A 27903-nucleotide genomic window follows, 5' to 3' on the forward strand; every position below is an offset into this window, starting at 1 on the left:
TGCCAAAAGAAAAAAAAAGAACCCTCATAGCATATTATCTCAGAGGAATTCTGTTGGCTGGCAGCAGCTTCTTTACTACCTTATTCAGTTATGACTTCCCTTTAGCTCATTGTGTTACAAATACTGTAGCCGCGGCGCTTGTCTTCCTGTTGTTCTCTTATACCCTTTAATAAATCTGTTTTAGCACCTTTCTGAAAGCGTGGAAATATGTTAGAGCAGGAAGCTCGAAGGTTTTGTTCTTTCATAAAGCTGCTCTGTGCTCTCCGGAGCATACTTGGCTGTGGAGGAGAATGCCAGCAATTACTGTGATGCTGAGAAGAGTCGACAGAGCAGCCTAATCTCCAAGAACTAATGTTGCGTTTCTTGCCCCCAAAAAAGGTGTCATCCAGTATTGAACAACACTTTTAATGTTGCTTGTATTTTGTAAAAATGGTGGTTATTGATCCGAGTTAATTGCCCTTCTTCTTTTCTCCACAGCTTTTCTGAAACACTGGGGTTGTTGGAGTGGCCAAATTTTCCCTGGATTTGACTGGTAAATTCAGAAGACTGAAGCCCAGGCTCACAGTCTACCTTTCACGGAGGCCCAGCCGTGAGAGGACTGAGGAAGGCACGTGGCGGATCATGACGGCCGATAAAGAGAAGGAACGGGAGAAAGAGCGGGACAGGGACAGAGACAGGGACCGGGACAAAAGAGAGGCCGGCAAGTCCCGCCGGCAGGATGGGGACCGGGGCGACCGTGAAAGTGAAAGCTCTCGGCCCCGGCGCAGCTGTACGCTGGAGGGCGGGGCCAAGAACTATGCAGAGAGCGAGCACAGCGATGACGAGGACAACGACAACGGCAGCACCGGCGGAGGCAGCGGCACGGCCGAGGAGGCTGGCAAGAAGGGCAAAAAGAAGATGCCTAAGAAGAAATCACGCTACGAGCGCACAGAGAACGGCGAAATCACGTCCTTCATTACAGAAGATGATGTTGTTTACAGACCCGGAGGTAAGTCCCAGGCACCCTTAATCCAGTTGTGTGAGCCGGTGGGCCGCATTTATCAGCTTGGCTACTAAATGATTAAACTTTCCCAGGTCATAAGCCCACATTTTCAAAAGCATACTTCACTGGATTTGTCAGATGCTGTTTGCAAACACACCATTAAAATTTGGCTCTTCTTCCCTGGATCAAGAAGTGAGAAAAGCGAGAAAGCAGTGGTGGTTGAGCAAGCTCAAGTGTGAATGAACAAAAAGACCCCTCTGTGATGCCCATAAATGTCCTGAACAATTCAGTTTAATATTCGTTATGCAGCATCACTTTACATTTTACAACAGTAACCTCATGGTGTTGTCAGTGTTACAGTTCCCTTTGAGCATGCACAGTTGGAGATCATGCTCTAATACAAAAGCATCCTCTGTTAGAGCCAGTGCCCCATCATGACGGGTTTTAGGAAAGCCTGTGCATGTTTTTGCATAGCTTAGCTTCAGCGTCACTTGCACTTTTTAACATAAGCCACTTTCTTTAGACTAAGTTTATTTTAGGCATAGGGGAAAAACTGACATTGATTTATCAGTGATTGATTCTTGTCACCTCTGCTGCAATAAGCTGCTGAGGAATTGCAGATTCTCCAAAGTTGCAGTTCTCCAGCAGCAGAAGTACTCCTTCAGGCTAGAGGCCAATGCATCATACAATCAATTCCAAGTTGACCCACTCTGAGCTTTGTCTTGAGCTTAGTCAATAAAGCAAAGTGGTGCTTCAATAGATGATACGATAGAGACAGCCATGATAATGATTTCATTCCAGCGCTGTCTGACTCACTGAAAATATGCTATCTCCTCTGGGGCCAAAAGGTACTCTACTTTCTGGATTTTTTTTTTCGAGCTACGGCAGTATGTCTTGAATATGTCGAATAAACGAGGATAAAAAGAGAAGCGACCTTTTTCGTGGCTGTAAACACAGCCCGTCTTTTACTTGCTGTTTAAATTAGTTGTATTAGAGGCGGAAATGTCAGCACTGAGTGACGGAAAGAAGCCAGGCTAACTAGCTGTGTCTTTTACACTGCTCACTGTTATCTTGCCTTGCACCTAAATCATTGCCTTCATGCTTTTATATTTCTCTGGGAGCAAAAGGTCAAGTACTGAGGGAGGGGAGTGGCCCACTCTGCTCGGGTATTTAATGGGAAGATGTAAGAAGTTACAGCGACTGTGTTAGGCTGTCTTCTTCAACAGTCAACCCGAACCACACGTCCACAATCATCCTCAGGCCTCCTTTTATTCTATTTCATCTACTAAACAGATGAATTCCAGTAGGTGCAGTGAAACAGCCAGACATCCCAACCTGCGCTTTCAGCCTAGCTGCGTAATCCGGTCAGCTAAATTATCTCTGCGCTGGTATCAGTGGAAGTCCTCAAGCAAGCAGTCACACTGAATCAAGCCTTGTTGTTGCTCACACTATTTCTGTCTCTATCACTCTGTGGAGGTCTCCACTGAAGCCTTTTTTACTTGGCATTTCATGTTTAATAGAGAGAGCACCGACGCTGGGTCTCATAGTCGACCATGCGAGGTAGGGGGCGGGCTGGGGGAAAGGGGTGAGAAAACAAAAACAGAAGCAGTCAGTTATATCAATGAAACATTCAAAAGGCATATGAACAGAGTCGACCGTCTCAGTGGATTAGCTCCTCCGAATATTTATATTTCCACATCCGAGCGAACAGCACGGACAGGGTCTGGTTGATGTGGAATATTTATGTTTCCTGTCCTCTCCTTCTATTAGTTTGACATTTGTGGAGTGGCCTGAATGTCACAGCCTCCTCGCGTCATGTAGACTGAAGCTGTTAAGATTGGTTTAGATTAGGAATGAGCCACGATAGGGTAGTGACGGCCCCAGCGTCGGTACACTCGTTTGTAATTTACCTCCTGTTGTCAACATGGAAGATCCTCCACCTCAGCAGCCGACTTCCTGCTGTCTCCTCTGCTTATTGTTCAAGTGACAAGCCGTGTTTGTTTGTGCACGCATGTGTGTGCTTGCTTGTGCGTGTGTGTGTGTGTGAGTGCTTGTTTTGCTACAGCTTGGTCATTGGTAGCAGCCTTCTTGCAATCAGATTTGATGTGTGCAGCTTAGGCAGGCACAAAGCCTGCAATGGATTATGCTTTACTAAATGTTAAATCCCTTTATAGCCGGCTAGTGACACACAATATGTAAAACTGACCACCCTCCGAGAGGGATTTACGCCACCCCAGATGTGGGGAGGGGAAGAATGTGATGGAGAACAGCGCAGAAAGCAAAAGAAATTGTGAACCAAAATGCCGTTTTGATTGCTTTTGTCACAGGGGAGATTTAGAAACATACAGGCCTGTGTTATCACATAAAAAAGAACAGTTAAGCTAGTATTGAAACCATCTCCCTACTCCTGGTCCTCAGCCACCCTCCAATCTCTCTGCTTAGCCTTTCTATCCCTTGAAGATGGGTTCAGGCAGCTTAGCGCACATCGATTGGATGGGGAAGTGCAATCGGCCAGTAGGTGGGCCTGCAGCTAACTCTAGCTTTGCTGCTGTTTTAAAAGGAATGGAGGAGTTTGCCTGGTGGTGTCCAGGGGACTGTGTCCCGGGCCATTTGTATGATCGGCTGCTGGGGTGAACAGCTAGCTCGAGCAGACATGCCAAATCGATCTGTGCCCTGTGGCTGAGCTCGCACCACTTCCCCGGGCCCAGCCAGACACCTCCAAAGCCTGTTCTCTACATTCATCCACATCCCCACCCTAGATTATAGATCCTCTCTCTAGAGATTATACACACTGCTGTGGTGGATCAATAGGAGACACCCTAGAAGCATAGAAACAGTTAGCACACATACATAGAATGCTGATAACCAGCATTTGTGTACTGAAAAACATACATACACACCCTGTCACATAAAAAGGCATACTTTTAACAGTTGGAAACATGGTTCCTATCTCTGGCAGACACACACCATACAGTGGGGCTAATGGAAACCATCCCCCCTCCTCCTTGTCCTTCTTCCTCACTGTATGTCACTCAACATGGCTACTGCAGCAAAAACACTTGATTCATTTTAGTCATTTTTTTTCTTGGCAAGTGTAGATTTGTGTAGAAGGTGAATCATATATGCAGAAAGATTGGGGCTAGACTGAGAAACACACTGTGTGTGTTGAAGGATTTGTTGATGTGGGCAACTGGCACTCCTTGCTGCAGTCACCACAGAACCCTGGGGTCGATGCTTACATGTGTGTTTGTGAGTCTTGCTGTATCTCTGATACGCACAAATACAACCAACTACAACCAACAGTTGTTCAAACTTTAGAACAACTGTTGGTTGTCCCACAAACTTGCCATGTTCTTGTTTGTGTTTATAATGTTTATAAACATATATATATGTTTATAAGGGCTTCAGCTTTCCTTTTCAAATATACACTCATTACCATCAACCTGTTTTAGCTTTGATTGTGCAAAGTTACTATCCAAAATAGAACTACCCACACTGATCATTACGTGTCTAAATTCATTGTTGTCAGTATGAATCTTATTGGGAAACCAGGAAGTTGTGAATCTGTGAATGTTGGACTAGTTTTTTAGAGCCAAGACAGCCAGTGTAGCACAGAAATGGCAGCGCAACCCATCCGCTACCACAGCTAGCTGTCGATCAGTTTGCAGTTTCCATTCAAGCTAACATAGGGGACAAGCCCTTGGAGTCATTTCATATTGAAACATAGCAGTGTGAATCTGTAGCCTGTCGTTAACTGAACAGATCTATTTTTAAAAGGGCCCTCTCCGCTCTCCCATCTCTCCCCACGCTAGAGACTCTGGGAAAAGGGCTTTTTAGTGAAATCCAACCACCTGCCGACTGCTAAATGAGAAAGCGTGGGCTAGCCGAGAGGGAAAGGAGAAGGGTGGGGGGGTGGTGGTGTTGTCAAAGAGCTTCTGTTCTCCCCTAGGAGCTCAGTCAGCTGTAGGCCTGCCCTATTGTAGAGAGCTGATGGTATCGCTTGCCAGGTATTTCCCACTGCTTTTCCAGTGAGAAGAAGGGAGACTTGTTGGGCTGGTTGGAGAGAAGAGAGGAAGGAAAGTTGGGGAAGAATCAAGTGTCTGTTTACCTTCAGGCCTCGACTGCCTGTTACGCACCCCGCTGAGACCAGCCCAGCAGGAAGTGGCCTTGGTCATCAGCTAGTCTTCGCTCAAGAGAGCTGCGGTGAATCACTAGTTACACCACTCTTATCTTTCTTCAATCTATATTTCGTCTCACACCTCTGTACTTTCAATATTACATTTCATGTTGTGTGTTTAATTTTAAGATCAGTAGGTTCAAAGAATATTGTTGTGGGGGGGGGGGGTTGTTGCTGTTGTTGTTGCTAGCTTTGCTAAAACCGCACACATCTTCATTGCCCGTTTGAGCCGAGCACCACTTCTGACAACGCAGGTGCGTCCTGCCTCTTGGTTATCACTCACCACCTGCAAGCACGGCTTAAACAAACAGTCCCTTTTTGATTTAATAAGCCCGTCTTGCTTCCTAAAATATGCACCCCCCCCCCTTCCTCCCCCCACCACTGTTTACAAAACACTGGCATACATGGCTGTGTTCACAATGTGACTTTTCCATTGTTGCTGGCTCATAAAAGAAATCCAAGCAGATATTATCTAAGAACTCCACCTCCCACCCACCCCCACCTCCCCTCCTCTGCTGGAATGCTGCAGCAAATTAAACAGCATTTTATTTGCTTGATACGGAGAAGAGAATAGGACATGCCTCCTTTGCTGAGGCTAGGTGTGTTTTAGATTAGACATGCTTGGCAGCCATGAGAGAATGGCTGGCTGAACAATGAAGTACAGCTGAAAAAAAAAAAGACTGAGTGTGTGTTTGTGTGTGTGTGTGTGTGTTGTGAGGTTGTAACAGTGAAAATTCAGCCGCTTGAACTCAGCAGGTACAGTTTAAACGGAGAAACAGCCGCCACCAGGATCAGGTTTCGGTGAACTGCACTCTGTTACTTCTTGATTATCTCCCTTTGTCGAAGTATCGAGCTCGCGCTCCGTCTCTCTCGGCGTTGCAGTCAGCAGTGGATTCCAAGCAGAAAGGCGTAAACGTATGGTTTTTGAATGATTGAGCGCTCATGTGCAAAAAAAAAAAAGCACCGCCGTGGCTCTCCTGCCTCCTGTGAAGCCTGCATCCATTCGCCAGAACACACTATAACCCTAAAAAAAAAAAGCCCATCCCCCACATGGACCCCGCCACTGTTAAATACCTCGCCCCCTCCCCTTTCTACTTCTCCACTTGAGCGAGGAGACCCATTTCCAAATGCACAAAATGGCAGGAACGTTTAACCAAACCAGGCAGACCCCCGGAGGAACCGCTTGGCCCGGTTCAGCCTTCCTCCCCGCCTAACCCCCCACTCACCCACCCAAACCTCCCTGAGCTCCGTCGCCTCCTCCTTTTTGTTCAGATGACAGAGTCTGAAGCGTTAACTTGGATTTAACTTTCACATTCATTGAGATTCGTGTTCGAGTCAATTTCAGAGAAATGCCCTTGAGGTAGTAGACTTTTAGTGCCCAGGATGAATTCAGAATGTGCTTTTGACGCTCGAAGAATAGACTCGCTTGCTGTCTGTGAATGATTAAACTAGATCCCCGTCTCTCTCTCTCTCTCTCTCACTCTTTTTTTTTTTTTTTGCCCTCCACCTATCTTTTTCACTCTCGCTGTCTGTTCTTTGTGCCTGTTGATGCACTCTGGGGTGCAGACTCGGAGATCTGGCCTCTCTAAATGAATGTGCTGCCGAGGTGAAGGGACACTAAACCCTAATTCCCCCGATTTGACTCCTCCGAAACATGTCATCTCATTCAGATTAGTCTCTTTTGTTCTCTGCCCTCCCCCCACTCCCTCCATCCTGATCCTCCCTCCTCCACCTCCTCCTCTACCCGTTTCTCTCTGTCTCTTCCTCTACACACACACACACACACACACATACACAGTGTGTTGTTCACAGATCACACAATAGCACTGATGGATATTTTCATTCATGTTATCTTGTAAATGACTTCCAGGGATGGTGTAGAGGAGGGGGGCGGGTGGTGGTGGGGAAGCATGAAGAGGGCAGTAGTGAGAGAGATATAATGCGTCACTCAGAGCCAGCAAGGGCGATAATACCCCCCCCCCCCCCCCCCCCCCCCCCCGACACCCCACTTCCCCCTTTTAGAACAGCTCATTCAGCCTCCAGCAGATAACAAGCCCACCCCGAGGTTACACGCACACACGCACACACATAGCTTCTCAATAAACAAAGCCCATGATGTCACAGGCGCACATGTACACAGCAGCCCCCCTCTACAAATGGTGTCTTGGGTGTCAGAGTCATTTAATATCTTTTGCCACCTCTCTGTTCCTCTGCAAGCGGTAAGATAAACCACAGCCCGATCGATAACTCTGTTGACACAAATAAATAACAGATGATGGCAGCGTCGGTCGCTGAGAGAAGGCGACTACGCGATCTTTTGTTAGGGAAAAGTGTGGCGTAATACTTCTGCGAGGAGCAGCTCAGCAGGTGTTTCAGCAAGACGAGCGCCAGCCATTTGTGTTGTCAGTGTAAATGTTGTCGATGGTGGCTTTCTCTCTTTCTTTCTTTTTTTTCCCCCATGAGTCAAAGCTCACAGAGCTGCGAGATATCGCCCTCCTTCATGGCTGTGTGTGTGCATGCGAGTTAATGGCAGCAGAAGCGTTACACTTTTCCTCTCCTCGCTGCTCCAAATGGTAGGAGCACCGACCCTGGGAGCATTCAAATAGCTTTAGTCGCACTGCTTCCGCGTGTGTGCGATCTGTTTCTCAATCAATTAAGTGAATGGCTTTTGATTGCTCTGCCTGGTATAAACTCCTGTTTTACACCAAAATAAATCATTTTACACTCAGTTTGATCACACTCCTGGTTTTGTGTTGCAGTTAAGAGCCAAAGGTGACTGTTATGCTAATTTGACTTTTGTGAATTCACATCTCTCGCTCTCTCTCAATAATCATTTAAAAACCTGGCTGTTTCTGGAAAGTACTGTGGTAGGGTGAGCAGTAACCATTAGCTGTGTCCCCCAACACCACCACCTCCTCCTTTTTTTTCCTCCTTCCTAACAGAAGTGGCTGTGTGTTTTTTGTCCTCTGCAGCGTGAATGTTTTTGTTAAGGAGATGAGAGTTCATGACCTGGCCATACCACCAGTCACATTCAATTTAGCCACGCAGCCAGCCGGCCTAGCTCCTCTCTCTCACACACACACTTTTTTTTAATTGGTTTGTTTCTCTCAGAGTAACCCAGAGCTAACTGTTGGCTGTAGTTGTCATTTTAGTAAAAAACAAGTCACAGTGAAGACTTGAGGGGTGGGATGGGGTTAAAGCTAGTATTGCTCACTGGTGTATAAATGGAGTGAAACAATAACATAATTCCCCTGGGGCGTAATGTTTGCTTTGGAAAGGCAACCTTGTAGCGCTCCAAAAGTCCTTAATCCTATTACTCGCATTCCAATTGAATTTGACTCAAGGAGGAAAAAAATGTCTTTTCAGCAGAGGTAACAGCACACAAAATAATATATTACTGAGTCTGGCTGCTTAAAAGCATGAAAGCTTTGAGAAGTGTGAACATCTCCTGTTTTTTTTTTCTCACTTGCAGATTGTGTGTACATTGAGAGTCAGCGGCCCAACACCCCCTACTTCATTTGTAGCATTCAGGACTTCAAGCTGGTGAGTAGATTTCTTTTTATTTTTCCACTTCCTATCAGCCTATTTCATGTCCTCATTTCCTCACACCAACCCATCCATACATGCCATACAAGGGAAAGCATACTATTGTTGAGAAGAAATTCCAAAGGAAATCGGGGCAAATCTGATTAAATTTACATAACAGATCATACTGAAATGCTGATGGATTATATCATCAGTTTGGGTTTTTTTTTCTGTACTGGCAAATAAAAATCCTTCAGCGAATCTTAAACACCACTAACCTTTGCAGTCCACTGGCAGTGTAATAATGCCTGTAATGGAAATATAGATGTTAGTCGATGTGGTTAATTGATTTAATGAAGGAGACCTTCACCGCTTTTCAATTGATTTTTTTTCCCCTTTTTTACGACCTAATGTGGCCAAATTGCCTCTTTTGCTGAATAAAGAAAGAAATTAGTTTTTAATTTGCTGATGAGAATAGCTGATTCATCAGGCTCGGTCACTTTAGTGAGACGGTGCTTGTTTTCTGCGCAACAGGACACTTAAAATTCATCACAGCCACACACACATACACACGCATACTCACACTGCCTTCTCCAAAAGAGGAAGTTGAGTTCATCCGTAGTAGATTTGTTTTTGTCTATGCAAATAATAAAATAAAGGGCACAGTATTATGGTTTGAGAGCTTCAGTTATTTTGCTATATGGTAATTGCCTTTAATGACACACTGCACAGTTTTAGAAGGAGTTTCACGACTGGATGCAGATTATCTTTTTTTAAGTAATTTGTAATTTGATGTAAAATCCTGGATTGTCTTATTGCCACACTGTGTCTTTTTACACTAATGGCACCAGTGGCTTACCCCATGCTGGATCTTTCCTAAAGGCCGATGCACCCAGAAGATTTTCTATTTTCGGGCCAACCTGCAAATGGAAATATTTCACTGAAGCTTGAAATTCATTATGAAACTGAATTTGAATGTTTTTAATTGGTCTTTTGCGTGGCATTCGATTGCTGCGAACAAAAAAGCGGAACTCATTTTGGTCCAGGTTTGCAGTAATGTGACCACTATTTATTAGGAAAGACTCTTGGAATTTGCCATGAATGGGTTTGTGTTGCCTTTTGAAGCCACGGCAAAGCCTCCCAAGTATTACCTGTTTTTCAGGAGATTGGTTGTCTAAGCAGGGCACAGAAGACTTTGGGAGGGGAGGGTTGGGCCAAAGGGATGGCTGTTAGAGTCAGAGGCCACACTTGGTGCTTTATGAGACAGGGGAGTGGTGAGGGTGTGTGTGTGTGTGTGTGTGTGTGTAAGTAATATGTTTTTTAAAAAACAAGCCCTAACCCACCAAAGAGGTTTTGGCCTACCATCCACCAAAGGAAACCAGAATTGTGATTCTAAAGTAATAAAGATAAACATTTTGTGCTTAATTTGTCACTTTTTCAGTTTTAGGTGGGGTGGATTCTAGACAGGTCACCTGTCTTTCACAGTCACAGCTAATTCACTGAAGCTTAAATACATGTTTATTTGTAAAACTGGCCAAAAATAACAAGAAAATGCACAGATGTCTATTAAGTTAGGTAAACATACTGTACTCATATAGCACCTTTCTGTTCAATTTGAGCAGCCAAAGTGCTAAAGTGCTTTCCATTCACACACATTCATACAAACGCTTATTTCTATGCCTAAGCTTTGCCTAACATTCACACACACACACAAACACACACACACACTGGTGGATGTTGTGAGGGGCAAGGCATGAAGACTAGAGTAGCCCCTCTTAACCGCTACATGTGGACCAATTACCTGTTTATCTACAAGTTTATGGATTGTTTATAGAGAATATATGAATTCTAGTAAAGTGATCATTGTCTTGTAGGATAATTACACACACTTGCAAATGCTTTTGTGCTCAATGGGCAGCTGAGTGTAGAAGGGTTTTCAAGGTGAGCTGCAGGCCTTGCAGCCAGGCCCCACAGCAGCGAGGCTTTAATCGGATTGCTTTCAGAGACTGCTGAGGATGGCAGGAACCTTTTCTTATGAACGCATGCACATGCACACACACTCGCACGAACACCCACGCACTTGCACCTTGATTAAGAGCGCCAGAAGAGGTCTGGGGCAGGCAGAGGTAATTGTCCAGGGAGAGAGGCAGAATGCTAGCTACATTAGCTGACCTCTCTCTCTATCTGTCTCTCTCTCTCTCTCTCCCTCTGTGTCTGTGTCTGTCTCTCTGTTACTCCCTCCCCCAGTCCGTCTGTAATTAATGAACAGCCATCTGCATGCCTGTATGTGTTTGAGCAGACTGTACCCTTGTCCTCCTATGTTAAGACAACAAGCCCCCGCTGGCTTTCTAAACACGTACAGCATTTTTCAGTGAGCTCACTTTGTCACTGAGCTACAAATCACACACACACACACACACACACACACACACACACACACACACACACACACACACACACACACACACACACACACACACACAAAAGAAAAAAATGCCAGGCTACATTGAAAACTCGTAATCTCTGTTTGGTAGTCTAGCACACAATCCTCTTTTAGGATGATGGCTGATTTAGGTTGTAATTGCACGTTTGTATAAACTACCATCTAGCTGAGCCAACCTCGATTCTACCCCCGTCACCCTGCGCTCAAAACTGGGGCACAGAGGCCTTGTGCTTTTGGGAGAATAAAATGCTCCTTCACTCATTCGGCTCTTTTGCAGAACATAATGGTCAGGCTAATCTCATTTCCTCTCCCTGCCACGATATATTGAAAGGAAGAGACAACAGGCAACATGAGTCGTATAACATCAACTCATTCTCTTTATTTCCCATCTCATCTCTAACCTCCCTCCCTCCTTCTGTCTCCAACCCCCTCCACCACCACCACCTTTTCTTGCTGCACAAATTATCGATCACTCCACCCCACCTCTGCGTGGTGGAACAGGGCTTTGGAGACACAGCAGAAAGGGGAAGAAATTTTATTGGTCCTGAACCAAACAACCTCATCAATATTGCCCCTCTCGCACCTTTCTCCTTTTTCCCCGACTCTCACTTGCCTTCCTCAGTCTTTAGGCCATAACAGTCTCAGTCGTGTACTTTATCTAATGACCTGTGAATCCAATTAGTGGGGTGTAGAAATCCTGAATGCAGCCATCAATCTCTCCTGCACGCAAAAGAACAAGGATTGAAGCTGGCCTCTCTGTTTATGTATTTCTTATCTTTTTCTCACTTGGCGTTTTCTCCACGTCGGGGTGATTCTGAGCCTATTCTCATTACGTATATGTCGTCTACCCCTTTTCCACACACATACACAAACACCAAGACATCCATTCAACAATAACACATGCAAAAACAAAATCAATTCTGCGTCATTTTTAGGGTCATTGTGGACTTGGAGGGCAATCATTTTGCCTGACTTGTTTAGTCAACAGTGGCAGCTTTGGTGCCCACTGCAACCCCTGTGACACATTGATCCATCCATATAGATTTCCGCCTCCTCCCTCCCTCCTAACATGTCTGCCAAGATACGGAGATGAGCAGCAGCGGGCTGTTTCTAAACCGTTAGAAGCGGTAGTGGCGTGGCGAACTGTTAAAACACTCTTACAAAGATGAAAATCTCTGCCGCCCACATTTCAATTATTAAAAGTGTGAAAGTTTGCAGCAACATTAGTAAAACTCATCAGTTTTCGAAAATGACAAAAATTATTAGCAAAACTTTCAGAAGATTAAAAAAAACAGAAATAAATGGTGGCACAAAGTTGTGACTTTAAATGAATCAAAGAATGATTGAAATGTTTCGTTTAAGGCGGGTAACATGGAGGGTATTGTAAACGTGCATCACAGTGCATTCTCTCGGATGTGATTAGTTAGGTCAATTAAAGGCCTGCAGTCCTTTAGGCTGTTGTCCCACAAGGGCTAGTTTCTGTTTACACCCAGTGCCATGACCTTGTAATGTGTTACAATCTATACTGGATGAAAGCAATGCAGGGAGCTTGCCAGATACAGACTTGTGTGTTTTTTATCTTGTGCGTGTCTGTGTGTGCTTGCGTCGTGTTTCTATTCTAGTCACGCAGCTTGTATTATGATCGTGTACTTTGATACATATTAATCTTGTTCTCACGCGAGTCATATGTCGCCGTGAGAGAAGAATCGAAGACAAAAAGCCGCCTGACAGAAACTGAGCGCTGAGCAGTCTGCAGCCATATCTGCCCATTGACCCTGACTTCACCAATCCATCCTGCTCTTCTTACCTCAATTGTCTCCTCTGTCTCCATTTCTCTCCCTCTCACTCTCTCTCATCTGTCTGTTTCTACACTTCATTCCCCTCCTCCCCCCATCGTCCCCTCTTCTCTTTATCTGCTGTCACTCACCTCCCTCCCTCCTCCCATCCCATGTTCAAGCCATTGTGCATGTGTCCTCGACGCTCATTGACCCTCCCACCTCCCCTCTCTGCTTGTAGCTAGCCTTATTTGCTGTTATTGGCCAAGTCAGCTGTGCCCCATCCTCCCTCCCTTCCTTCCTTTCCCTACATCCTTCTCTTTCCCTGCCAGCAACCCTGTCTCCCTCCCTCTTTCGTTAATGGAGTGATTGCAGCGTTTCTCCCTCGGGGAACAAGGGATTGAGGAGCCCAGTACACCAACACACAAACACACACACACACACACACATACCCCCTCACAGTCTTTCTCTCCCACTGTTAGCCTCACAAACAAATGCTCATCTCCACCCCTGGATCTTCCTGCTTATGGACATTTAATTAGATGCCACGTACAATGCAATTATCTTGCCAGGATTCGTGCTCATATGTTACAGTCCTGATCAGCTTAAAAGGATGAGGGATCTTCTTTGTCATACAACTAGTACAGAGCACACTGTATTCACTGATTTTCATTATGTCCCCTCATTTAGCAGCAGTGTAAGGTTATAACCACCCCGAGATTGAGTGCGCTCTATTTCCTCTGCGAGATGTGCACAGGTTAATCTGCGACACGCTGTATGTTCTTTGTGTTTGTCCAGGGAAAACATGTTGTGATGTCGTGTTTGTACAGGTCAGAGCACTGTCAAGTAACACGTCAATACATGCACTCAGCATGTGTGGATGCGCATTACTGGAGATAATGATGTTAAGTCTAAATGATGAGATGTGTCGAAACCATAGGTGTTTCTGCAGAGGATAACAGATTGCATAGGAAGCGTAGCTTATCCTGCTATAAGGGTTTAGCTTTGCACATGGGGTGGTTTACATCTCCTCTCAGTGTCTAATCTCTGTCTTTATGGTTAATAAATCCGGTTTGATGCAAAGAAACAGCCCCAATTTGTTTTGACATATCACTCGCGTCATCCTCTTTTATCATAGAACTGTTACAAATAATGGCAGGAGTATTTTGAATTGTCTGAATGTATGTGTTTAAAGTGAAAAGGATTCTTTTATTTAACTTCATTCAAAAGCATTTTGATGCATTTTCTCTTTTGTGATGCTGAGATGATATTGTCTATTTCCTGAACCGGTTGGAATAATCAATTGGCGGGCCAAAACATTTAATTAGCAAAGAGCCTGCAAATTAATGAGGAAAACTCTGCGTTTTCACAGTGTGACACGATTGTTTGTGGGACTATTATAGAAAATCAGAGCTGTGGATGTGCTGTAATATTTTAATGATGGCACAAAATCCCATCTCATTTTTAGTGCTAGATTAACAAAATATGAAAAAAACCCATCTACCAATGCTAAAGGTGCACTGCAGATAGGGGTGCAGATTTAAAAGCCTCTAAAGCTCAGTTAGTGGCACATGTGTGTGATTTAATGAGTAAATCATTTATTGTTAAGTTTTACTATCCGTACCTCTCAGTGTGTAATCGGGACACATGCACCGTCTGTGTGTGGGTATTCACATACATGTTTTCTTTAGATTGACATAACAGTTAATGTGTCATGTAAACAACATGTGTATACCTTCTTCATAAACACACACACATGTGCACACCAAATGCTAATTATATCTCTCACAACTGATCCCTGACTGTTTTAGCTGCTGTATAACGTTCAGCCTTGGAAAGTGCTTCCTATTCTAAGTCCATAATTAAAAATGTTTGATAAAGATGCAAATTTATGTGCATAAATACGCATGCTTAACATGAGCACTTATTAGGTTTTCTGTGGACCCTGACTACAGTCCTAATGGAATCCAAAGTGCTGAGAATTAGTTTAACAATGAGATCCACGGGCTAATTAGCTTGCGGCTAGCTCACATGCGCGTATTCAGATCCATGGGATATCTGTAAGTGTATATGTGCTAATGGAGCTTGCGACCGTCCCCGCGATCCATCCCCAGATGTGCGGTGATTCAGTGAAAGCAAGCATGTCAGACCGTTGGTGCTGAGCCACCGAAATGACAGTGGGAGGTTTACTAGACAGCCATCACTACTTGTCTCTTGTCACTGCCTGGAAGGCTGAGCTTCCTCTTTTTTTTATCTCCTTTCTCCCTTTGCGGCCACCCTCCACCCCACCCCCATCGAACATTTTGAAATGCAATTATGGATCAGTGAGCACCACCATCAGTCGCACTTCTTGTTAATATTTATTGAGTAGAGCAGCAGCCGCTGCCATCTCTTGAGAGAGGGGCGCTACAGTCATTAGGGGCAATTTTGTGTGTTTGTGTGTGTGTGTGTATAGATTTCTGTGTGTGCTTCTCAGCTCTACCTTTCGTTCCACAGTCCACTCAGCTGCTGTAAGCGAGCTGCTACATTTCTCAGGCATGAACATGTGGAGGTGCAGTCTTTCACAGTTGCATGGGGCTGTCTTAAGTGTGTGCTTGTCTCTGTGCTCTCTGTGAGGAAGCAGCTTTGACAAGGGCATCTAGGCGTCTACAGACATGGCCGGCCAGGCGAGCCTGCTGCAAACTGTGTGATTGAAGCATCCTGCCTGTAATGTTCCCCCATTGAGTGGCAGCCTTAAAGCAATACAAGCACAACACAGCAGCTATTAAACACTGAATGGCCATTCACTTCCACTTGGCTGCAAAAGGGAAACAAAGCAGGATTGTTTTGGGGTTTTTTTCTATTTGGACAAATTCTGCTCAGATTAGCTATCTTTATTTGACAAATGGCCCACTCCCTTTCCTCTCCTTGCATTTGATTATGACTAGGACAATGGACAAAGCATTTTCTGCCACTGTTTTGGTACTATCATGCCACTTTGCCCATTGTGACCATTTTGATTCATTCTTCTGTTCTGTGTGAGGTATGAGGCACCCTATCCCGTTCCCTCCCTTCTTCACTCGCGTTTCTGCACGCTTGAATTTTCATTGAGGTGAAACCATTAATGTCATTCTCTGGAAAAACATTAGGTCATTAAGCTGCCACGTTGGTGACCAGCTTAAAGCAGCTGCTCTTTCTGTTCAAGTATGTACTTACAATTTTTGCAAGACTGACAAGCCGTAGTTCTACTCTGGTGTCGGTTTGCAAGCGTGGTGCATTTCTCAAATCAGATGGAGACAGGCATGCGTCTCTCTGACAGCTACAGAGCCCCGTCTCTGTTGGGAGACGGGTTAGATTGATTGTCCACACCAGCGCAGTGATGAATAAATAAAGCAATACAAATGGCAAGGTTGAGATAACAACACATTTCAGGCCCAGCAAGTGGAGCAACTGGGATTGAGCTCTCCTTGTGGGTATGAAATGAAACCTGCCCAACCCTCTGCATGGCTCTTCGACTCTTCTCTCCCTCTTTTCATCTTTTTGGACAGATAGCACTTTTTTCTCTCACCCTCACTGCCCTCGCTGTGCATTAGCTAAACGCTGCTATGGAAACTAGTTGTTCAACCAATAGGATTATCTCTTTCTCTAGGATAGAAGACGGGAGGGGAGTGAAGTAGACTGAAATCAAAATGGGGTTTGTGTGTGTGTTTTTTTATGAGTGGTGATTACTTTCCCAGATGGGGTGTGGGCGCAGCCTGCGGACAATGGGGGGTTGGCCGGACTGAAGGGCCAGGCCAGCGGCCGTAACATTTTCAGAAAGGCCCAATCAATAGCCACCTCTTTGACCCTTCACTGCTAAATAATTCAGCAGAGAAGCCTTTTGACTACTTTACCCCCCCACTTTAGAGTCTAATTAGTTTACTCTGACCGGCTTGGCCTCATGCAAAGATTTCATTTTATTATTATTTTTTTTTCCAGGGATAAATGACATTTGGGACCAACATTGAAAATCAAAGTGCTTTTTTCACCTTTTGTTGCCACCTTGTTAAAATACTTGGTTGCTCTGCTTCAGACACTTTTCCTCTTTAAAAAATTTTTTTTTTAGTTGAATACAAATGAAAACAACTCTGATTTCTTTGCATTTTCATCACATGAACTGAAGTCACCATGCACTGGAGTTTAGCACCACATTTTATCTTAAAAGCAAACAGACACTGCTGCCTTCTCTGCTGCTGACTTTGATGAGAAAGCGGGAAAAACAAATGCCCTTTTTGGCACAGATGCCTACAAAGGCAGGCAGATTTGATGCTCACATAATATACAGGACTCCCAACCTGGTGGTATGGGAAAATAATGGCAGTGCCTGTTTAATCACTCAACCAAGGTCTTCCTATTGAAAAGAAAGCATCCTCCCCCTCGTCCTCCATATGGGGTTGCACGCTAAATTAGAGGGTGAAGGTTTCTTTGAAGTAGGCTAATGTTCACAGCGTCTCGTAACCACTGGGACCTTAAATTGTAGATAAGACTCTTCATTCTGTCTTTGCTCACTCATCATTTCCATGGATTTTATTTTCTCCATGTCACCTTCCTGGTCGCTGCAGTGAGTTTTGTACTTGGAGGAGAATCTCTTGTGTCTTCCTGGCCACCCAGTACTGAGTGTAGTAACCAGACACTAAACACATTTGCGTGGACTGGTCAAGCTTTAATTGGATTGGCCTCTGCTCTGAAAACGGATGGCTAATTTTACTCCCACCTCCTCGCCTTCTCCTACATTCTCCTTCTCCTACATTACATTACAGCTACACACACCCCCACCCCCCGCCACTCCTTTTTTTTCCCTTTTTCCAACATTCACTTTTCCCCTCCCTTTCTCAGCTTAAGGAGGTATCTGGCATGCTTCACCACTGGTGCTCAACTTAGCTCAGTGTAATTTCCAGCTTGTCCAATGTGTGACATGCCAATAAAAAAAAGAATGACAGAGAAAAGGAGAGAAAGAGGAGGAGGGGCGAGGGGGTGTAACGCTGTGGAAGTGGAGATTTACAGTGGTATCGGGTTCACACGCTTCCACCAGGGCCCTATCTCTCCCCCCCCCCCCACAAATCTCTATTAAAGAACACATGGTGCAAATTAACTCTTGCCAGTAGAGAGAGCAGAGGGAGGAAGGAAAAGAGGGCAAAGGCATCGGTCAGAGACAGGGGAAGACACGAAAAGAGGAAATTTCAGGGATTGCCGTGAGGTCTGAGGAATGTGTGCATTTCGTAGCTTGGATCTCGCTCGCCTCGCAAAGCTGTTAAAAACAAAACAAAACAAAAAAAACCAGTGACATCACCACAGGCTGTCATCTCCAGCAGCTCCCCTGCAGCACCACCGCAATCTCATACAGACCTTCACTTTGACACACTTTGTACATGTGCTACAGCTTGAATGACTGCTAACTCTGTCCTCCATCTAAAAATGCTTGTTGATCTAATCCAACACAACTGGCTGACATATGCTCGAGCTTTGATCATTAAAAGGGTGATGTTGGTCTGTTTGACAAGTCTGATTCAGTTTCTCGAGAACAACTCAGTCGTTATATGCGAACAAACCTAGAAACCAGAGAGTTTTACCAGAGATATTATCAAGATTTACACACTGGAGGTACTCCATAACCAACAAATAAAACACTCGAAGAGCTCATGGTTGCAGCTTTTGCTCTCATCGAAGGATTTTAGTAGATTTTGTAGAAGCTTTCAAACCATAAAATGCACCAATATGCCCAATGATTGACAGAAAGGTGACCGCCTTTGCTCGCGTGTACAATAGGGCATAGAAACAGGGTTGAAAAGCATAGATAAAATGTGTTTTTCCTCGTGTTTCAGGTAATGACAAATCCGTGCTGGTCTTTTCTTAGACACAGAGGGGAGGATTGTGTATTTTCCATTCTGTGCGTCATATTTCCGCCTGCAGTGGCTGCGGCTGGTGTTGCATGTGCTTTGATGGGCAAGCCTAAATTGTGTTTGCCTGTCTGTCACCACCAATGGATCACATGGACTGAGGGAACCGCAGCTGCGAAGGCTCGGAGACGCTTCACCACACTTGCACACACACTTCATTTATCCTGTGGATAGGTGTTTGTGCCTTCTTGCGACTTGTATCCACACACAAAACGTTGCACACTTCATTATTCCTGCATTGTGTAACCCCACCCCCCACCCCTCCCAAGTACTCTGCTGTGCTTCCCTAAAAAACAGTCCAAACCTCTAAATTCTCCACCATCTCCTCCACTCGTCTGCTGTCTGGCAGTACATACCTCAGACTCCCTTTCCCTCCTTCTCAGCAGTAATCTCTCCCAAACATCATCCCTACTGAGATTTCACAGTACTACCAGTTTATTTTATTGTTGCCTCGATCTTAAAAAAAAGAAAGAAGAAGAGTATGCTACGAAGCTGTATAAACAGTGTCTGTGATGGTAAAGACATTTCCTGGCATCAAAGGGCCGAGCCGTGCTATCCCCTCAGTAGCTGTATTCATTTCCCCTCCTGCCACGCTCAAATGCTCTTTGTTCCTCTCTTTATAGGAATGTACTTAACAGTTTGGCAGTGTTGTGTTTGTGAACAGAGCCGCCTTTGTTCCAGCAGGCAGTTAACACTTGTGTACAGAGTAAAGGGAGGAAAGTCTGCGTTATTAAGCCCACTGTTAAATTAGCCTAAGCACTATCTTAATGAAATGATAAAAAAGAAGTACAGACCTCCCTAAAGTCTGTCTTTTTTTTTTTTTGTACAGTTGTCAAATCCCTTATGTCTTTTATCTAGTGGCTTCTCCCCTATCCCCCTTTTTAAAGCCAAGCTTCTGCCCTGCATAGCAATCTGTGTTGGGAGCTTTATCTGACATGCTATTTAATTCCTTCTCTTGCTTTTGCTTTTTTTTCTTTCTTTCCAGAGCTAATTGAATCAGGACGTTTAAATTACATTATTTTTTTAATCCAGATTGAACACGCAGCGTGCTGTTATAGGGATAATGCAGTCAGCTGTATAGACTCTTAACTGCACCATTGCAACTAGCTATCGAGCTTAACAGCCCACTTATAGTTTGCTATCATGGCCAACCCATTTGCGACTGAATACGTCTTCTTATATCTTACCTTCCTCACCTTATTCCACATTCTTTTGTCTTCTCTTTCCTTTCTCTCCTCTGTCTGGCCCTTGTGATTCATCTTGTGGCGTCTGTGCATGTTGGGATGGGGATGATCTGATGGCGGCCCAGCACGAGGGCATGTAAGAATTAGCTCACAGACCAGCAAGAATTTAAAAAAGCAAACACTCACTGTCTTCCTCCCACTTCTCTTTCCTCCTACCTTCACCTTCCTCTCCAGGTGAAACGGAATGATTTAATGCGCGGCCCTGTCACAGCAGGTAATGGAGTTGGCGGATGAGTGCGGAGGCTCTTTCCATCAGCAGGCGGAGGGTGTGAAGGGTTGATGGGGGTGATCGAGACCCCCCGTATGTCTGGGGTGTGCTCCTTGGATATACGGCGACCTCTCGTCCTCTCCTCCCCGCAGAGCCAAGAAACGCACATTTACACAAAACACACACCTCATTTCTCCAACGTGAACCTCACAGTGGAGCTTGTGCTTACGCTGTTTGAGCTGTAGACTTGTGACAGGGCCGGTGGGGGACTGATGAAGCTTGCTGTTAACAGATGGCTGACTGTCTCCTGGAGTACTTTTTTGGCCCAAAACGTCATCTCTAAAGATGCCTCCCTGGATCATTAGTGGGGTTTTTAGATGAGCCTACTCTGAGCGATAATGAGACGTAATGTTATTTATTTGTCAGCTTTAGCTGTTTTTCTTATTTGAAAGCGGCTAATTGATTGTGTCATTCAGTTTTAAGCGAGACATTTTCTCTCAGTCACTTTGACCCTGTCTACGAGGTTATAGTTGTAGTGCAATACGAGTACTAATCCAAACAGTGGAAGGTACAGGGGAAGAATATTGATTAGCTCTATTGATCACATTCACACTGTCCTTGTTCCCCCCCTCCCCTTTTGTCTTTATCTTAGTTTTGATTGTGCTTACCTGTTAGCCTGTCATGTTAATTAGTCACAAATGTTAGTGTTGATATTTAAATGTTTATTGATCTAGTACTTTTTAACTTATTAGGAGGGGGAAAGGCAAAATTAAAAGCTGAATTGCTTTATTCTCTCATATGCATTGTGTAATAATTGCAAAATCATTGTTTTTGCATCAAAAAGCTAACCCCTTCATGCTCTCCTGCTCTGTTTAGTTTCCGAACAACAGTTTAAAAGATCTTTTGACCATTTCAGATTGAATTTGTGAATTCAGCCATAACCCAGCATATATTAGCATATATAGCATAGCTGGGGAAAGGCGAGATAGGCTGTGAGCTCGGCAGTCATACGCTGTACATCTCTGCGTTTGGCTTTGACTGGGTTTTTCGAACAGTCTGCTTCTGTTTGTGCCCTCAAATGCAAAAGACTTGTTGCCCTTGTGCCAAGAAGCATTGTCAGCGCAGACTCTAATGGAGTGTAACTATGCTTTTGAGGCGTTTGGTTCTCTCCTGCATTGTCATTAAGAGCAGGGCCTTTTTGTGTGCTGCATGAAACAGCTGTTTGTGTGTGTGTGTGTGTGGGAGAGAGAGGGAGAGCAGCTCCGCCCCTCAGACTCAGAGAGAGAGAGATCTTTTCTGGATTGGGAATAGCGTAATTGCATCACAGACAAATCTCTTAATCTTATTGCAAATTAGGGAAAAAAATAGAGTCGGTGAGACCAGTTGTGCAAGGTAATGCTTGCATAGCATTATGTAGCAATCTATTTTCTGAATTTCTTTAATGCAGAGAGCAGAACTGATTAGGTCTTAGCTTATCAATAATTTAATAATTAATAATTTAGCCTCAGGCTGGTTCAGTATCGGGTTTGACTCCCCATCCTTTCTAACATCCAGTCCACCTTGGGATTAAGCAGAGATATTGGTTACCCTTAAGAGTAGCCGTGGCTTTTTTAGAGACACTAGCTCAACTCATTACACAGCAACAGCTAGCCATAATTAGGTGCAAACTGTTTGCTGCTATGCTAAAATGCCATTTAAATGCCAAATAGCAGTGAGGGTGTGTATAATATGTGGGATCTCTGGCCTGTTGGTGTAGACACTCCTCTGGATTGTTGCCGCTGCCAGAGAGAGGTTACACAGAGATAAGTGGTTGTTCTTGCTGCATCAGTCCACACTGCCTACGTTAGCTCATCGGCTAGGACTCCCCACCTCAAACCTTTCGCACTTCACATGCTATTGTTAGCAGAGATACTGTCTGGTCAATTTGAGAGGGTTGCTTAACAAATTAATGTCCAAGCGTGTACAGATGAGCCAAGAGCTCCTGCTGCCCGTGGGTTTTTAGGCGGGGGCGCGACTTCTGGTGTCATGTTCATGGTCAGCATGGCTGTCCATTCACACGGGGGAGATATTTTTATTCTCAAGTGGACACAGATGAGCTGAGTTTGTGATTAGGTATTTTGCTTGTGCTGTTCTAACACCCACTCCTAGCTGTTTTATTTCACTGTTTTGACTTTAGTAGGAGAGCTTTTGGTGTGTAGCTGGTGAGTGCAGCACCGCAGGCCCATATAAGGAGTGTGTATGTGCTCCGTGTGGCTCTGCACAGAATCACAAGGTGTCTGGAGTCCACCTGTCAAGCCCTACCACAGCCATCTTTAGCACCAGCCTGACGGAAAACACTAGAGCACAGTCAGCTTTATGCCAGATGGCTGGTGTGCTATGCTAACATGCTATAACAAAGATGTTTATTATGGTAATATGTCATGCTAAGCTGGCAGTCACTGGGTTTGATTGAGTGAAAAGAAGCAGTGTTTTCACTGGGCTGGTGCAGCAGCCGCTGAGCTTTATAGCCTTTAAAGTAAAGCAAGGCTACATGTCCCACATCCCTACCGAAGACTAATGTGTATGCTTGTGTGTGTGTTTGCATCGCTGTATGTGAGCAGCGTGTGTAATCACTCCTAGCTGGCGGGCTCGGAGGGAGAGGTGGAATCAATGCAGTGGGCTATGAAGAAAAGGAGGAGAGGGAAGGAGGAGGCTGATCAATATCATAGCAGCAGGGTGGGGTAATATCCACTTCATGCAGAGCCGCCACAAACGGGGAGGATTGTGAGAGTGAGGCAAGGGGACACAAAGGAGAAGACGAGAAATGAGAGAGAAGAGGAGAAGGAGTGGCAGTGGTAAAAAGATGCAAATCTCCATGGCGCCTGTAAACAAGAGGCTCTGTGTCAATCACCAGATGAAGTGGCACATTTAGCATTCTCCTCTCGCCCGCAACCATTCCAGCACTGCTGGGGATTGTTTGCTTGGCAGCTGGCTGCCCATTGGTCTGAACCGGGGGGACTGGGCGTGGCTGCGTGGTGATAACGCATGGGCTGCCATGGCAATGATACCCACTTTTTTAAGAGAGTCATCAATAACCCCCGCCCCGTTGTACTTCACATACTGTTAGTCAATGTCTGCTGGATCATTCCATCATAAGCCTATCATATCACTCTCCGCACGCAATCTGTTACACGCATCCACTCTGTTACAAAGAGCCGGCTTTAAGAACACCTAATCACACTCTACCCAAGGACAGGTGGGTGTCAGACACACCACCAGCAACGCTGGCTGAAAAGTGAACCATCTTCACACATACGAGCTGCAGAAAGTGAATCTTGCTTTATGTTGCTTTGTTGTTTGAGGTTGCGTGCGGCCCACCAGATCTCATGCCAATGCTGATTGCACAGTATGGCGAACTGTGTCTCCTTTCTGCTTGATTTAACTTCAAAGCTGTGCCTGGGCTGAGCAGAGCAGGCTTCGTATTGCCGTTTAAAGCTGGGAGACAGGATGTGATGGCAGACAACTGAACTGTGCACTGTAAACGGACACTTCCTCTGCGGTGGGTAGGAAGTCCCCGCCAAACCATATGGTCACACTGGGATGCACAGATCATCTGTGTGAGTGTGTGTGTGGGTGCATTCCTTAGGTTTTCTCTCCATGGGGTTCTGAAAGTGTTTGTCCATTTATTTGTCTTGTTTTCCTGTGCATAGTGTCTGCCCCTGTACATGCTGTTACAACTAATTGCATTGACCTGGCTTCTTATCTGTCAGAGCATAGAGCCGTTTTTAAAGGTGGGGTAGATGTGTGTCTCATTTCAATGATGGCGGTGGGGCTAAGTGAAGGGTGAAAGTGAAGTGAAGAGGTGACTCGCAGACAGGAAAGCACTGCCTGAGACACAGCAATGACCCCTCCCACCACCCCCCTCTCTCTTTCTGGTAAACAGTCATTCTCCTCTCCCCCCTTGACAGAGTGAGCTGAGGCGCGTAATTCCCTCGTCTACAGCAAAATCCTTTACCTTCCCTACCCCAGTCTTGGACTCTGCTGCACAAAGCAAATGCTGCCTGAGCCTGTGTGTGTGTGTGTGTGCGTGCGTGCGTGCAGGTTCAAAGTATGCCTTTTGATTTACAGGCACATGCAGATAAATGGGCGGAGAAGGCTTTGATGTGCCTGGGTTGCAGAGAGTAGAGATGTTGGTGTGTTGTTCAGCCTCTTTGTCTCACCCTCTCTCTCCTCTCTCTCGCTGTGGGTGCTGTGTTTGGGTATGTGCGAACGATAACCAGCGTGTTTGACACGCCGCTCGTCATGACTCTGTTGTTTTTCCCATGTTCTGCATTAGCGAGCAATTGTTTACTTAACCGTGTATGTTTTATTTTTGCTGGAGTTTGGGAAGTCAACCGCACGAGACCTCGCAAAGGATCTGCAGCTCTTAATTCACGGGGCTTAAAATATGCCTGTTTGTTCCTATTTAATCAAGACGCTTTGTTGGTTGTCCTTGCAGAACGGCCACCCGTTATATCAATGCCACGTCAGCTGAATGTTTTTTTTCTGTTTTTGCTTTTTTTTATCTTGCGTTCAAATAACCTAACACAATGGAAGAGGAGTTTAAACTAAATGATTGATTATGAATAAAAAGGTGATGCATCGTATTGAAAATCTTCACCGAATGTGTAACATGCGGACAAAAAATCTGAAGGTGTTGAGGTGTTCAGTTAATGCAGATTAGGATGTAACTTATAACTCAGATCAATCCTCTATAGATTCCTCCATCTTTTATCCTGCTCTTACATCACCCGCGTCAGATTTCTCACCATTATTCACTTACATTAAAGTCGCAGTGAATTTATTTGTATTATTTTACACTAGATTTAAATGGAAAGTAATTCTAGCCAGCTAATTTACATTTTTCCCTTTCTCATTAACTCAGCCTACCTTCAGTACCGTCGGGATGATATGATATAGAAATAGCAAAGCATCTTTTGATTTTTTTGCACTTGAAAGTTAAAAAAACAAACCAGGGTAATCATGTAGGAGGAACCTACAAAATATTCCGCTTTTAATACTATTACAAAGATCCAGTATTTTCCATCGGACTCCTTAAATGATGTCGGATCCATTTGAGGAAATACATTTTCATGTTTGATGCATTTTAGGCAATATATGAAAAATTTTTAAAAACAAAACAGCTGCATCCCTATCACTTTAAATTCATTGCACTTACACGCAGAGACTCCAATCCATAATCATGTTACAATATGGCGGCTGTTCTTGTCGGTCTAGACGAAAAGTCGTGCAGCACAGCTCCTTCTAGCACTGGGCCAGCCTTGTTATTGCAGCTGTGTTGTCTACAATACATCTCTTGTTGCAGCACAGCAGGAGGCTGCTCAAAGCTCCTGGCCTCTATGTGGGTGTGTGTGTGTGCACACATGTGTTATAATCACATTCCTCCCCAGCTTTCAGACATTTTCTCTGAGTAGCCTTTTGATTTTTGTGAGCTGTAACTGTGTTTGGTGAAACGCCTGTAATGTCTTTAAGTCTTTTAGTGCACATCTGATAGCGTTCTTCATTTGCATCCACCCGGATATATTGTCACACACACACACACACACACACACACACACACACACACACACACACACACACACACACACACACACACACACAATCACACAGAGTCAGGTAATTTGCATGTGATTATTTGCATATTGTACAAAGCAGGCATGCCTGACAGACCACCCACTGCTCAGCTAGTGCGGCATCTGGCTGATACACTGCTTACATGATGTATTACTGATAGGGCCAGTGTCATCACTAGAGACTGACAGACAGGCAAGGTCACCTTCAGACCGAGATAAAGCAGGGGAAGGGAGCCGGAGAGATGGATATCTTTGGGAGCAGCGGGCAGATAAAAACAAAACAATCACAAGTGGTTGAGCTTGCGGTGGTTTAAGCTGTCTGTCCGGTTTTCACACTCTGCGTTAAGATCTGTTTTTGCATGCTCGTGTTAATACACCCTGCTTGTTTCTCTCTATCCATGGCTGACTATCGCCGCTCCGTCCACGTTTGTTCTTTTAAATGGATGCAGTTTTGTTTGCGTGTGCATGTGGAAATGAGATTTTATATTGCAAGAAGGATCATAATGGTGCATTAACATGTGCTTGCTGACCATACAGAGCAGCGTACAGACGTGCAGGAGGTGCCTCAGCTTCTTGTATCTGTGTCACTGTCACACGCTCTCCCTCTAGACGCTCCTGATGGCCTGACAGCTGCTCTCACATAAAGACCTCCAAAGCATTCACATGAGCACACACTGCGTCAGTCTTTGAAGTGCTACAAATTTGTACACACGCACAGCACCTTTCTGACTCCCCAGTGCATTGTTGAGAAGATATACGACACACACGCACACACACTACGTGATAAATTTGTGTGTGAATTATACCAAGGCGACGGGGGTGGTGGGGGGGACATCGATTAGCACTGGCTTAAGCATGCCTTCTCATTTCCTGTCTTCCATTACAGCACTCAGCTCCATCTCTGCCATACCCTGCTCAAGAGGCTGCCACTGGTCCTCACACATACACACACACACGCACAGACACACACATATGCAGGGTTTGGATTAGCTTGCTGGGCAAACGTCCAATATGACAAATCCACACACACACACACACACACACACACACACACACACACACACACACACACACACACACACACACAGTCTGATAGTCATATCCTTTCTGCGCCCCTCTCTGTGAGCATTCCTCCTCTCTTTCTCTATAGCAGCAGTCTAGTAAGTATTAGTGAGATGTCTCATTACTTCACCAGGCTATGCTAACAAGGCACAGCTAACACAATGGATTACAGGCAAATGAAACACCCGGCGGTTTAAAGGGTCTGCGCAAGAAAAAGCCAGTGTTCTCTCAAAACGTCAGCATTCCTCCCATTTTTTTCCCCTCTGTGTGTGTGTTTGTGTCTCTCTGTGAATCCTGACTCACGGGCATTACCTTGAGACCAGACAAGTCTCCGCTCTCTTGAGAACATCCCAGGCTATGCACAAGCACACACACACATACAGGCACGCTGGCGAATACACCAACACGCACAGGGAAGCCAGGTATCAAAGCGAGATGGCTTTGAAGCGGCTAAATGAAAGGCTGAAGGCAGAAATGACAATGTTTTCTGGCAGGCTTTAACTCTATGTCTGGCTGAGAGGGAGAGCTTGGGAAATAAAGTCAGTATTATGATCTGAACACTGAGATATGAGCTCTCCTAACCGCCTCCATCTGTCCTCCTGCAGCCTGCGTTTGAAGTCTTACTCGGATCTGCATTCTAGTCTCTACCCCTGCAAAGCGCTGCAAAGATTTCTGACTGTACTAATGTGTGTCTCTCTCTATGTGTGTGTATTAGCATTTAGCCTAAATCACTGAGCATAAGTTGCCAGGTGCTCTTTGTCTGTTTTGTGCTGTTAGTTATCATCATTTTATAACCCCTCTCTGCCTTTGACTTTTAACAGTCCTGCTATCTGCACCATCACTTAACTTGTGTTAAATTTCCTGGCTTAAACTGACGTGAAACAGAAGTGTGTTGGAGGCAAAGACAAATATTTAAGTTGGACGCAGCTCGGCTGTTTTATGCCGCGAACAGCCAGCACT

The 27903-nt window shown here is 44.9% G+C and overlaps 1 protein-coding gene across 4 annotated transcripts in view; it reads left to right on the forward strand.

The window, feature by feature from the left end:
• Window positions 1–27903, forward strand: part of rerea (arginine-glutamic acid dipeptide (RE) repeats a) — a 125259-nt gene that overhangs the window by 52638 nt on the left and 44718 nt on the right. For all 4 annotated transcript variants that reach the window (XM_063465458.2, XM_063465457.2, XM_063465456.1 and 1 more), the window contains 2 exons: window positions 478–988; window positions 8632–8702. In XM_063465458.2, coding sequence (XP_063321528.1) covers window positions 622–988; window positions 8632–8702 — 438 coding nt within the window. In that variant the 5' untranslated portion in view covers window positions 478–621. The remainder of the gene's footprint in view (window positions 1–477; window positions 989–8631; window positions 8703–27903) is intronic.

The sequence above is a fragment of the Pelmatolapia mariae genome, linkage group LG20 (genome assembly GCF_036321145.2).
Source record: "Pelmatolapia mariae isolate MD_Pm_ZW linkage group LG20, Pm_UMD_F_2, whole genome shotgun sequence".
Classification (NCBI taxonomy): domain Eukaryota; kingdom Metazoa; phylum Chordata; class Actinopteri; order Cichliformes; family Cichlidae; genus Pelmatolapia; species Pelmatolapia mariae.